Here is a 14,553-nt window from a genome sequence, read left to right as displayed (position 1 = left end):
TTTTGTTATTGCATTTGGAAAATGAAAACAACTTTAATTTCTTTGAAATTATAGAAATAAATGTTTAATGCTAGGCACGGTGGCTTACGCCTATAATCCCAGCACTTTGGGAGGCCAAGGCAGGGGGATCACCTGCGGTTAGGAGTTCGAGACCAGCCTGGCCAACATGGTGAAACCCCGTCTCTGCTAAAAATAGCTGGGCGTGGTGGTAGGCACCTGTAATCCCAGCTACTTGGGAGGCTGAGGCAGAGGTTGCAGTGAGCCGAGATTGCGCCACTGCACTCCAGCCTGGGTGACAGAGTGAGACTCCATCTCAAAAATAAGAAAAAAAAAAAAGAAATAAAGGTTTAAAAGAAGCATGAAAGATTTCTAATTTTGTTCATATCAACCATTTTAATATTTTATGTAGCATTGTTGATGGGATGAAGAATGTCAGGTATTAGGGTTATAATAAATGTTTTAGGTTCAAAATTGTCTTAAAGTACAGGGATAAGATGAGTTACTTCAACAAGTATTTATTTAAAAATTAAAGAGTACATGCCATGTACCAGGTGTTGTTCAAGAGCACAGTTGAATCCATTGCCCAGTCAGAGGCAGTTATGTGACAAATGTGAAGGATAAAGTGATGGGGTAAGGGAAGAAAGAAAGAAAATATTACTTAATCTGTATTCAAATTAATCATGTAAAAAAGTCCTAGTTACGTATTTTTATATTTGCTCTGTATATTACCTTCATGACCTCTCACAATGTGAAGTGACTAAATTACCTTATCATTATCTGGTCTCTAGGTACCGGATTTTTGCTTTTGATCATGACCTCTTTAGCTTTGCAGATTTGATCTTTGGCAAGTGGCCTGTGGTTCTTATCACCAATCCTAAATCACTCCTTTATAGTTGTGGTAAACATGAACCACTAGAAAGACTTCTTCACTCAACACACATCAGGTATGTAGCAATTTTTCAGAATTTACTTTCAGTTTGATAATGATGAAGAATAAGTCATTGTGATTGCATTCCCATGTGAAAGCTATGAGATGCCCCATTTTAGTTTTTTCAACAACCTAAACATTATATAAGATAGATTGCTTACTGTTTTGTTCCTATTAAGTTAAAAAGCATATCATTTTTTTAAGCTGGTGAAATTTTAAAAACCATTCAGAAATCCATAATTCTACCATTATTATTTTTGTTTTATTTTATTCCAGCCTTTTTATTTGCATGCTTTTACATTGCTATAAGCATAATGTACACATTCCTTTATAGTCTACTTTTTAAAATTTGCATTATATATCAAAATTTTTTTCATTTTGCTATGCAGCTTTGTAAGAAAGCAAAAGCTATATATATAATCCTTACGGAATTGAAAATTCAGTTGGCAAGTGAATTTGTTTTGTTTTGATTTTCGACAGAGTCTTGCTTTGTTGCCCGGGCTGGAGTCCAGTGGCCTGATCTTGGCTCACTGCAACCACTGCCTCCTGAGTTCAAGCTTTTCTCATGCCTCAGCCTCTGGAGTAGCTGAGATTACAGGTGTGTGCCACCACGCCTGGATAATTTTTGTATTTTTAGTAGAGAGAGGGTTTCACCGTGTTGGCCAGGCTGGTCTCGAACTCCTGACCTCAAGGGATCTGCCCTCCTCCGCCTCCCCAAGAGCTGGGATTACAGGCTTGAACCACCATGCCTGGCCGTGAATTTGATTATATAGATTAATAGAATCCAAATGGGACATTAATATTCTTTTTGCAAAGAGACATATAACTTCTTTCAAATATAAGAGCACTTTTTAAAATATACTTTTACAATTTATTTTGAAAAGTAATACAACAGTACAACCTTTGGAAAATAGGGTAATGGGATTTTAAGTATGTTTTTCTCCACTTCTAACAGAACTATTGTTAGCACTTCTGAGTATTTTTTCTCAGGCATTCTCTCTTAAGCATGTTTTTATATAATTATAATCATAAGGCCCAGTCTATTCTTTTTTTTTTTTTTTTTTTTTTTTTTTGAGATGGAGTCTCGCTCTGTTGCCCAGGCTGGAGTGCAGTGGCGTGATCATGGCTCACTGCAAGCTCCGCCTCCCGGGTTCATGCCATTCTCCTGTCTCAGGCTCCGGAGTAGCTGGGACTACAGGCGCCCGCCACAGCGCCCAGCTAATTTTTTGTATTTTTTTAGTAGAGACGGGGTTTCACCGTGGTCTTGATCTCCTGACCTCGTGATCCGCCCACCTCAGCCTCCCAAAGTGCTAGGATTACAGGCGTGAGCCACCACACCCGGCCAAGGCCCAGTCTATTCTAATTCCTGATTTGTTTTCTTTCAGCACAAAGAATGTACCACAGTTTTTCTAACCATTTTCATATCTCATTGGTGAACTTTTAAGGTTTTTCTTATTTGTGGATGAATATCTGGTACATATATATTCTTCCTTCACTTGAATAATTTCTTTAAGAAAGAGTTCTAGAAGTGGGATTCTAGGTGAAAGAGCTTGAATTCTTTTATGACTGTTGATAAAAATTGCCCAATCCCTTTTTTTTGGAGCTAAAATCACTATTTTAATCATGGTAAGCATGATTAAACAAAGTACACATGGCATAAAATGTACCATTTTAACCATTTTTAAGTGTACAGTTCAGTAGCATTAAGTTTGCTTTAAGTTTACATTGTTGTGCAACCATCACCATTATCCATTTCCAGAACATTTATCATTTTCTAAAACTGAAACTTTTACCCATTAAACAATAACTTCCCATTCTTCCCTCTCCCACAGCCCCTGGCAACCACCAATCTACTTTCTGTCTCTATGAATTTGACTACTCTAGCTAACTCATCTAAGTGGAACCATTCAATATTTATACTTTTGTGACTGGCTTATTTTCATTTAACATGATGTCTTCAAGGTTTATGCATGTTGTGGCATATGTCAGAATTTCCTTCCTTTTAAAGGCTGAATAATATTCCACTGCACATTGTGTGTGTGTGTGTGTATATATACACATATGTATACACACATATGAATACACACATACACACATACCACATTTTGTTTATGTGTTCAACGGACACTTGGATTGCTTATAACTTTTGGCTATATTGAATAATGCTTCTATGAATATGAGTGTACAGATATCTGTTCAAGTCCCTGCTGTCACTTCTTTTAGATATATATCCAGAAGTGGAATTGTTGGATCATATGGTAATTATCTGTTTAATTTTTTAAGGAGCTGCCATACTGTTTTCCATGGTGGCTGCACCATTTTACACTCCCACCAGCAGTGTATCAGGTATCCAATTATTTTCAACAACAGATGCTAATTTATAATATTACCAAGCAATATGAGTGCCAAATTCACAGTACTCTTATTATTATTGGATATTATACTTAAAAAAGTATTTACTAATTAACTTGTAAAAGATGGTACCAAGATGTTTACATTTATTGTTTTCATCACTAATGAAATGGAATGCACATGTGTCAGTCAGGTTTTTTGGTGGGAGCTGGATATCAGGTTTAGGTGTCATACTCTCTGAAAGGGCTTGGTAGCCTAGTCCTGGTTATAACCCTGTTTCTTTGGGACAGACACCCTGGTACCAAATGAGTAGATGGTAGGCTTGACATTAGATTAACAAAATGAGATTTCCACCCTATATTATTTTCCTAAGAGAAAAAGCAGTACTTCTGGAGTTTCTTCAGAAAGAACTTTGAAACTACCTTACCTAGATTTGTCAAAAGAAAATTGATTTTTCTTTCTAAAAAGTAAAAGAATAGTTTTGAATTTCTTACCAGTTCAGTTTTGCTAATTGTCCAACTCCAGAAGCCACCATTCAGAAAGAAACCAGATCATATGGATAGTGGCTCCTGCCGTTGTACAATATGATGGTTCTGCCTATACGTATATATCTGCAAGTTACAATAAGGTTATTCTCCTTTACAAAAACAATGACAAACCTCAAACCATGTGTTTTATATATGCTCTCATTTTAGAGTCTTGGCCTTTTCCTTATCCTCCATTACTTCTGTCACAGTTAAGATTGATGGAGTTCATTTAGGCCAGGCTGTTCATGTGTCTGGTCCCATTTTCGCACTGAAGTGGAATCCTAGAAACTACAATAGTGGGACACATAACATAGAAGTAATCGTCCAGGTAAGTTAGTAATTTATATTTACTATGTAAATGATTAAGCTGTAGCCACAATGAATTCTGGTTTGGAATTTTTTAGTTAATTGGTAATGAAACCGTGTTTTAAAAAAAATTGGGGGCTGGGCATGGTGGCTCACGCCTGTAATCCCAACACTTTGGGAGGCCAAGGCAGGCGGATCACCTAAGCATAGGCGTTCGAGACCAGCCTGGGCAAAACAGTGAAATCCTGTCTTTACAAAAAAATACAAAAATTGGCTGGGCACGGTGGCATGTGCCTGTAGTCCCAGCTACTCAGGAGGCTGAGGCAGGAGAATCCACTTGAGCCCAGGAGGTAGAGGTTGCAGTGAGCTGAGATTGCACCACTGCACTCCAGCCTGGGCAACAGAGCCAGACCCTGTCTCAAAATAAACCAAAAAAGTGAAAAAATTTGGGCTGAGGCTGGAGGATCGCTTGAGGCCAGTAGTTTGAGACCAGCCAGGGCAACATAGTGAGACCGCATCTCAACAAAAAAATAAAAGTTAGCTGGGCATGGGGGCGTGCATCTGTAGTCCTAGCTACTTGGGAGGCTGAGATGGAAGGATCGCTTGGGCCCAGGAGTTCAAGGTTATAGTGAGCTCTGATCGTGCCAGTGCACTCTAGCCTGAGTAACAAAGCGAGACCCTATCTCAAAAAATAAATAAATAAAAATAAAAATAAATTGAATACACTGTATTTAGTATATTCTGAAAATGGGCACTTGGAATAATTCTAATATTAGATTAAAAACTAGGCAGAGGAGAAGAGGAGTGGCCATAGACTCCCTTTTTTTAGCCCCAGGAAATCATTCTTTTGTTTTCTTCCAACTTTGCCCAGAATCTTTTCATAATAGGGGCAAATTCCCCAGTATACCCAAAAGTAATAGAATAAGTCAGAAAACACGTATTATGTATCTATGTCTTTGATTGCTGTCTCTAATTGTAGGACAATTGTGTCATTATTTGAAAGCTTCAGGACACAGAATTTTCAGTACATCAGAGGCACTTTTTTGTTAGAGGAATAAGCATTGTTAGCATCTGCAGTTTGCCTTTTCTTATTCTGATTCAATTTAGGGCATTTAACTTATTAGCACCTGTCAGAGTAGAAAGTAATAATCATTACCAAAATAGAGCAGTTTCATTAAACTCTTAAGGCGATAAGCTGTGCTCAGAAATTAGTTTCTTAAACACACTCACACACACACACACCTGTCAATTTCTGCAACTTTATGTTTTGATGACAGTTGTTAACTATTTAATCTTCTAATATTAAGATTTAATTTGAAACACCAAATAATTTTTCAGAAAACATATGTAGTTATTTTCATTATCTTTTTTATCCCCCCTACAGAGACAGGTTGAGCAGGAAGAAACTATTTACTGAGCTCCCTCTAAGGAGATGCTAGGCACTTAGAATTTTTTACTCAATCCACAAAACAATCCTTTGTTGGGGGTAGTTTTACCCTTGGTTTGTAAATGGAGAAACTTGTACATCTGCACAAAAGAAGACACTCTGCTACACCACCCATCTTTAAAATGTGCTGTGTAGAAGGAAGAAAAAACTTATAGAAGAAGTAGAAGGAGAGATAGCTGCGGATGAACCCTTAAGGTCTTTCATATTAGAAGAAGTTGGATCATTTTAAAGAGACTTGAAGGTTCATGTGCACCTAGAATAAATTATTCCCTGTCTTTACAGTCACTACAGTCTGGAGTGCCTCAGAACCCCAGTGTATTATTTTCTTAATAAGATATACATACAACTTCTGTAGTTTTATGAAGAAAAAAAAACCATAGCTTATATTCCTTGAAACATTTCTGGCTGCTTAGTTGAATCCTTAGTACAAATGTAAAATCACATACTTTTTGTATGTTTAATATTTCTTACAATGGTATCAAGGTATAATTTACACATAATAATATAATAAACTGTGTATATTTAAAGTATACAATTTGGTGAGTTTTGACATATGTATACATCCTTGAAGTCATCACCTACAAGCAATATGATACATTTCCCTCAAAAGTTTTCTTGTATCCTTTGCAATCTGTTTTCCTTACATCCTCATTCTCAGGCAAGGACTGATCTGTTTTCTGTTTTCTTATATGTATAACCTTAAACAACCTACTGAGTATTAAATAGGGAACCTGGTCCCCTCATTCATTCATGGGAAAGTTCTGTCCTTTTAAATACAATAAACTGTAGATAAGTCAGATTTGAAACTCAAAATCTGTGGGAGAAGACATTTGTTTATTATCTAATATTTTACCTACTCATTGTATTTATTGAATATCTATAGGTTCCCCGCAGTCTGGTAGCAACTAGACCTTTAGATCAATTTTCAATGTGGGTCCTGGGCTAGTGGCATCAATATCATCTGGGAACTTGTTAGAAATGGAAATTCTCAGCTCCCATCCGAAACCTACTGAATCAGAAACTTTGGAGATAGGACCTAGCAATCTAGTTTAACAATCTCTCCAGGTGATTCTGATGTCCACTAAAGTTTGAGTACCTGTAGTTTAAGATTATTGTGCCTACTTTGCCAATTTAAAGAGTAGACCCTAGAAAGGTCTAATCTCAAACATTAGAGAAATCTAGATTCCTGCTTTAAAACAATAACATAGTTTAATATAAGCACATTTTGAGCAATAAAAGCTTAAAAAACACAAATGTTAGTTCTTGTTATTTTTTAAGTTTTTTTATAATGGGAAAATTTTAAATATCCAAAAGAGGTAATATTATAATGAACTCCCATGTATCCATCAGCCAATCTCAACAATTATCAACTCATGATCAGTCTTGTTCCTTCTTTATCCCTATCTCCCCTCCCTGCAACATGATGTCATTTCATCTGTAAATATGTCAATATGTATCAGTAAAAGATAAGGACTATTTTTTAAAAACTTAACCATGATACCATATCATACCTGTAAGACTAGCAGTAGTTCCGTAATATCAAACTACCCAGCTAATGTTCGGTTATCCCAATATGTCACATAGATAGATAGACAGGCAGATAGATAGATAAATAGATATGTATATTTTCATTTGGTTGGTTCAAACTGGAATCCAATCAAGGCTCATATATTCTATTTAACTGACTTGTCTCTTTCGTCTCTTTTACTGTATAGATTGCCTCCCTTACCTCCCCCCTCTTTTTTTTCCCCTTAAAATTTATTTGTTTTGGAAACTGAATCTTTGGTCCTGTGGAGTTCCCTGTTTTCTGGATTTTTGCTGTTTACATCCCTGTGGTACCATTTAACATGTTCCTCTGTCCCCTTCCCCCTTAGTTTCTATAATTGGTAGTTAGATTTAGAGGTTTCATCAGATTTACATCTGTTTGTTTTTTGGCAAGAGTACTTTATCTGGTTTTTTATGCTTTTAACAGGATGTGCATAATATTTGGTTGTCTCTCTTTCTATAATGTTAAGATGGATCAGTGTATTCAGCTGTTGGTAGCCTTATCCACTGGTGTGCTGGTAAATATTTAGTAACCAGCTTGGGGCAAGTTACAGGGGTCAAGGAGAGGGGATCCTGATTTGTAGCGTTTCCCTGATTTGTACCAATCCCCATAATATAAATATTTCTACCATAGCTGGTTTTAAGCTACCAATGCCATGCTAAGTGGCCTGCAAAATTGCTGAAAACTTAACAGTTGGCTCTTGTGAGCAGTCAAGCCAGCTCCAGCACACTGTTGGCTCATCCCTCCATTATCTTTTCACCTAACGGTTTTTAGTAGCCATTGATGATACTTACCTAAATCCATTTTTTTATTAGAGTTATAAAATGGTGATATTCACATTTTCTTTCTTTATTATAGGAATATTAATTAGAACAGTCCTATGAAGGAAAAATTATCTCATCTATTTGGTACCCAGATATAGAGTTCACACAGAAAATGCAAGATAAATTCTTCTTTCCCTATTGCCCCTTTACTGAACCAGTTTTCAGAATAATGAGTTGGTTCTTTAGTATCTGCCAAACGTGACTGAGTCTTTTACATTTAGTATTATTATAAATTCAAAGTTTAAAAAATACATTGATGTATAAAAAAATACTTGATGTATTTCAGTCCATTGCATTTATTCTTTTCCATGCTCAAATTGTTCCACCTTTGGCTAGTGGAAGCCTCTTCATGTTGACTACTAAGCCCTTTGACACAATTCCAGTAGTCTTTGTTCGTTTTCTTACTTTCTGATTTGACAAGATATTCCAAACTTTTCTTATGCATTTTTTTCTTTAAAAATTTTTTTTTTAAAGTTTCACTTCTTGTGAGTACATAGTAGGTGTGTATATCTATGGGTTACATGAGGTGTTTTGACACCGACATGCAATGCATAATAATCACATCATGGAAAATGGAGTATCCACCCTCTCAAGCATTTGTCCTTGTTTTACAAACAGTCCAATTACACTCTTTTAGTTATTTTTAAAAGTACAATTAAGTTATTATTGACTCTAGTCACTCTGTTTTGCTATCAAATAGTAGGTCTTATTCATTCTTTTTATGTTTTTTGTACTGATTAACCGTCCCCACCTCCCTCCCAATGCCCCCTTACTACCTTTTCTAGCCTCTGGTAACCATCCTTCTACTCTCTGTGTCCATGAGTTCAATTGTTTTGGTATTTGGGTCCTACAAGTAAGTGAGAACCTGTGATGTTTGTCTTTCTGTCCATGGCTTATTTTACTTAACATAGTGATCTCCGGTTCCATCCATTGGTTGCAAATGACAGGATCTTATTCTTTTTTGATGGCTGAATAGTACTCTATTATGTATATGTACCTCATTTTCTTTATCCATTCATCTGTTGATGGACACTTAGGTTGCTTCCAAATCTTATTGTGAACAGTGCTGCAACAAACATGGGAGTGCAGATATATCTTCTTGTGCACTTCCTATTCAAGAACTGGAATGAGCTGTTTCCCTAAAGAGCACTGGTTTCTTGTAGTGAGAAATACTATTTTGAGACCACAACCTGGGCACCAGCCTAGGTAGCTCATTACTGTTAGCTTTGTTGTTATTTCTAGGCCTTTTTAGGGAACAGAGAGGAAATACAAATTTTTTTTTAAAGGGAAAATACATGTGAGTGCATGCTAATATTTACTATTTAAATGTAGAATTATAGGTTTTAAACTTTTTTTTTGTCTTTTTGACAGAGTCTTACTCTGTCACCCAGGCTGGAGTGCAGTGGCGTGATCTCGGCTCACTGCAAGCTCTTCTTCCTGGGTTTAAGCAATTCTCCTGCCTCAGCCCCCTGAGTAGCTAGGATTACAGGTGCGTACCACCATGCCTGGCTAATTTTTGTATTTTTAGTAGAGATGGGGTTTCACTATGTTGGCCAGGCTGGTCTTGAACTCCTGGCCTCAAGTGATCCACCTGCCTCGGCCTCCCAAAGTGCTGGGATTACAGGTGTGAGCCACCTTGCCTGGCCTAAGAAATATTATTAAAAGTACTTATAAGGCCAGCACTTTGGGAGGCCAATGCAGGAAGACTGCTTGAGGCCAGGAGTTCAAGACCAGCTTGGGCAACATAGCAAGACCCCATCTCTAAAATAAATTTAAATATTAGCCAGGCATAGTGGTGTGTGCCTATAGTCCCGCAGCTGTATCAGGAAGATCACTTGACCACAGAAGATGAAAGCTGCAGTGAGCTATGATTGCACCACTGCACACCAGCCTGGACAACAGAGAGAAACCTTGAAAAACAACAACAACAACAACAATAACAACAATAATAACAACAAAGTGTAGTTATTATAAACCTATTCTTATTTTAATTTAGAACATTATAAGTATTTCCATGTACATGAAAGTTACTTTTCTTCTGTGGTTATTACTAGGATTCTGCTGGAAGAAGTAAGAGTGTTCACCACATATTTTCTGTTCAAGAGAATAATCATCTCAGTTTTGATCCCCTGGCATCATTTATTCTCCGTACTGATCACTACATCATGGTAAGTGAATTCAATTAAACATTACATATGTTAAATGCACAGTCCTAAATAATATACAGTAGTCCTCCCTTATCCATGGTTTCACTTTCCATGGTTTCAGTTACCCAAGGTCATCCATGGTCTGAAAATATTATATATAATAAGATATTTTGAGAGACAGAGACCATAGTCCTGTAACCTTTATTATAGTATATTGTTATAATTGTTCTATTTTATTATCATTGTTGCCGATCTACTGTGCCTAATTTATAAATTAAACTTTATCATAGGTATGTATTTATAGGAAAAAACATAATATATGTAGGGTTCGGTACTATCTGTGTTTTCAGGCATCCACTGGGGGGGACTTGGAATGTATCCCCTGTGGATAAAGGGGGACTACTGTAAACATATGACAAGAAAGTTGAATCTTACAAAATTAAAGGTTAGTTATTTGTCTAGAAGAATAAAATGCTTTTAAGTTGATTTGAATTAAAAGAAGCAGAGGCATGGATGAGTCATTTGGGATGCTATAAATCAAGGATAACTAAGGGAATTGTAACTAAGGATATTAGTTATCATATCTAAGGGAATTATAACTAAGGATGCTATAAAACCAGGATAACTAAGGGAATTACAGGGACTATGCTAACTTGGGTTAAGGCTTTTTAAGGAATATTTCTTTCCACATCAATAATATATGCTCAGTGTAGAAAACTTGGAAAATTTAGAAATAGATAAAGTGAAATCAACCACACATCTTTCTTCTATCACACTATCCATTATAACCATTGTATTTGTCATTATGATACTCTCATTTTTCTCTCTTATATATACATGTATATATATATATATTTTTTGTTTGTTTGTTTTGTTTTGTTTTTTGTTTTTTGTTTTTTTTTTTTCTGGAAACAGAGTTTTGCTCTTGTTTCCCAGGCTGGAGTGCAATGGTGCCATCTTGGCTCACTGCAACCTCCACCTCCTGGGTTCAAGTGATTCTCCTGCCTCAGCCTCCTGAGTAGCTGGGATTACAGGTGCCCGCCACCACGCCCAGCTAATTTTTTGTATTTTTTTAGTAGAGACGGGGTTTCACTGTTGGCCAGGCTGGTCTCGAACTCTTGACCTCAGGCAATCCACCTGCCTCAGCCTCCCAAAGTGCTGGGATTATAGGCATAAGCCACCATGCCCAGCTTGTATATGTATTTTTTTTGTATATGTATTTTTAACATAAAATACTATTATACCTTTATTCTCTTTTGCTGTCTGAATTTTTTCCACTGAGGAATTTGTCTTGACTATTTTCTCTTATCAATTTATATTTAATATATTAGCTGCATTATATTGCCATAGATATGCCTTAATTTTTATTTTATTTTTTTTGAGACAGAGTCTCACTCTGTCACCCAGGCTGGAGTACAGTGGTGCGATCTTGGCTCACTGCAACCTCCACCTCCTGGATTCAAGTGATTCTCCTGCCTCAGCCTCCCGAGTAGCTACGACTACAGGTGCCCCCCCACCACGTCCAGCTTTTTTTTTTTTTTTTTTTAGTAGAGACGGGGTTTTGCCATATTGGCCAGGCTGGTCTCGAACTCCCGACCTCAAGTGATCCACCCGCCTCGGCCTCCCAAAGTGCTGGGACTACAGGCGTGAGCCACTGCCCCAGCCCCCTTTTTTTTTTTTTGAGCTAGAGTCTCGCTCTGTCTCCCAGGCTGGAGTGCAATGGCACGATCCCAGCTCACTGCAACTTCTGCCTCCTGGGTTCAAGTGATTCTCTTACCTCAGTCTCCTGAGTAGCTAGGATTACCAGCGCCCACCACCATGCCCAGCTAATTTTTGTATTTTTAGTAGAGACGGGGTTTCGCCATGTTGGTCAGGCTGGTCTTGAACTCCTAACCTCAGGTGATCCACCCACCTCAGCCTCCCAAAGTGTTGGGATTACAGTGGTAAGCCACCGCACCTGGCTGCCTTAATTTTTTTAATCACTTCTCTATTGTTGGACATTTAAGTTGTTTCTAATTTGCCCCTCTACTGTATAAATAATGCTTGTAACTAAGTTTTTGCATATATCTCTAATATAGTTTCTTGGGATAAATTTCTAGAAGTGAATTTCTGGATCAAAGGGTGGGCACACTATTTTATATACTTTACTATTTATATATATAATTACATAAATTATTTATTATTTATAACCGTCATTATTTTTTCCTGTCCTCGCTCATTAAAATATAAGCCTCATGAGGGCTTATATTTTGGTATGCTTGGCACATAGTAGGCCCTCAATAAATATTTCTTAAATGAGTAAATGGGTATTTTTTTAGTTTTTAACATACACTGTTAAATTGTCTTTTAGAGAAGCTATGGTAATTTATACTGTAATTCCCTCAGATCTCATTTATCCTGGGTGTTAGCATAAAATAAAAATAAAAAAAAAAGAAATACACTAAAATTTTCAGAAGAAAACTTAAACCTTCCTTAATTTCACTTCCCAGAGATAGGTTTAGTGTATATTCTCACAGACTTAAAATGTGAGATCATTATTATTTTAATTTACTTTTGTTACTTGTATGATTGAGTTTTTCAAACATATTATTAATAAGCATTTGCATCTCATTATTGCAAAATTTTTAAATCATTTGTTATTTTTTCTTTTGTGGATTTTTAACAGTCACCTAAATTAGGCTTGGGGAATTTTGATGTTCAAGTGAATAACCTGGATGTTATTAAAATATGGTTCTGGGGCTGGGCTCGGTGGCTCAAGCCTGTAATCCCAGCACTTTGGGAGGCTGAGGCAGGCAGATCATGAGGTCAGGAGATTGAGACCATCCTGGCTAACATGGTGAAACCCCGTCTCTACTAAAAATACAAAAAATTAGCCAGGCGTGGTGGTGGGCACCTGTAGTCCCAGCTACTTGGGAGGCTGAGGCAGGAGAATGGCGTGAACCTGGGAGGCGGAGCTTGCAGTGAGCCGAGATCGTGCTACTGCACTTCAGCTTGGGTGACAGAGCGAGACTTCGTCTCAAAAAAAAAACACAGGTTGTGGTTTAGCAATTCTGAGAAGGGGACTGAGATTCTGCATTCCTAACAGGCTTGAGTGGATTCCAATGACTGTCCGGGAATCATACTTCGAGAAACAAGCACCTAGGTCATATGTCACTATTGCGAATTCATCTTCAGGTGACTGACTTCTTGAGAAGAAAGCAAAAGAAAACAGTCTATGTTCACTCAGTCTGCAGTGTAGTCTATACTTTTTTTTATTCTTATACAACTTTAAAACAAAACAAAGTATCCTTCTCCCAGTACAATGAAAGTGGACTATTTTAATTTGATTGCTTAATATAATTGTATAAAATTACTTAGCTTCTATACTTACACTCTTTCTATACACTCTTAGATATTGGTCTAAGTATCTAAATTCAGAAAGAGCAATGCTGAAGCAATTTATAATTTTCTTTATTGGTGGATCAGATGTTTGATTCCATCTCTTAAAGTCTCCATCTCTTAAAATGACTTAAAGATTCCATCTCTTAAAAAAACTGATATTGTGGTTATTATTTTTGATAGGTTTATCTTTTAGTCTTCTTACTCAAGATATGCGTGGTTTATGTACCACAATTGCAGTGTCAGAGTATTCTATATTAGGCTGTATATTTACTGTTGCCAATGAGTTTTATACCTTCAGATGATTTCTTTTTTCTTTTGTTGCTTTCTTTTTTTTTTTTTTTTTGAGATGGGGTCTTCCCAAGTAGCTGAGACTACAGGCACATGCCAATACAACCAGCTAATTTTTTCATTTTTTTTTGTGGAGACGGGGTCTCACTTTGTTGCCTAGGCTGGTCTTGAACTCCTGGCTTCAAGCAATCCTCCTGCCTCGGCCTCCCAGAATGTTGGAATTACAGGCATGAATCACTGTGCCCAGACTTCTCATTGCACATTAACATCCTTTTCTTTCAGACTGAAAAACTCCCTTTAGCATTTCTTATAGGACAGGTCTGGTGTTGATGTAATCCCTCAGCTTTGTTTGTTTGGGAAAGTCAGCTTTGTTTGTTTGGGAAGGTCTTTATTTCTCCTTCATGTTTTAAAGGTATTTTTGTTGGACATAATATTCTAAGATAAAATTATTTTCCTTCTGAATATGTCATGCCACTTTCTCCTAGCCTTAAGGCTTCCACTGAGAAGTCGGCTGCCAGACATATTGGAGCTCCTTTGCATGTTATTTGTTTCTTCTCTCTTGTTGCTTTTAAGATCCTTTCCTTAACATTGCCCTTTGGGAATTTGGTTAATAAATGCCGTCAGGTAGTCTTATTTGGGTTAAAACTTCTTGGTGTTCTATGACCTTCTTGTACCTGAATATTCATATGTTTCTTTAGGTTAAAAAAGTTCTCTATTATTATTTTTTTGAATAAACTTCCTACTCTGATCTCTCTCTGTACCTCCTCTTTAAGGCCAATAACTCTTAGATTTGTCCTGTTGAGGCTG

At 36.9% G+C, this 14,553-nt stretch overlaps 1 protein-coding gene across 6 annotated transcripts in view; it reads left to right on the top strand.

The window, feature by feature from the left end:
* Nucleotides 1–14,553, top strand: part of TMEM62 (transmembrane protein 62) — a 48,575-nt gene that overhangs the window by 17,978 nt on the left and 16,044 nt on the right. For 3 of the 6 annotated variants that reach the window (XM_030814213.1, XM_030814214.1, XM_030814215.1), the window contains 4 exons: nt 789–944; nt 3,212–3,274; nt 3,976–4,135; nt 9,985–10,098. In XM_030814213.1, the coding sequence (XP_030670073.1) occupies nt 789–944; nt 3,212–3,274; nt 3,976–4,135; nt 9,985–10,098 (493 nt within the window). The remainder of the gene's footprint in view (nt 1–788; nt 945–3,211; nt 3,275–3,975; nt 4,136–9,984; nt 10,099–14,553) is intronic. The other 3 variants (XM_003266795.4, XM_030814217.1, XM_030814216.1) reach the window with 1 other exon arrangement.

Source organism: Nomascus leucogenys, chromosome 6, assembly GCF_006542625.1.
Source record: "Nomascus leucogenys isolate Asia chromosome 6, Asia_NLE_v1, whole genome shotgun sequence".
Lineage (NCBI taxonomy): Eukaryota > Metazoa > Chordata > Mammalia > Primates > Hylobatidae > Nomascus > Nomascus leucogenys.
The sequence above is the reverse complement of the archived record's forward strand: the minus strand, read 5'-3'. Positions and strand labels throughout refer to the sequence as shown.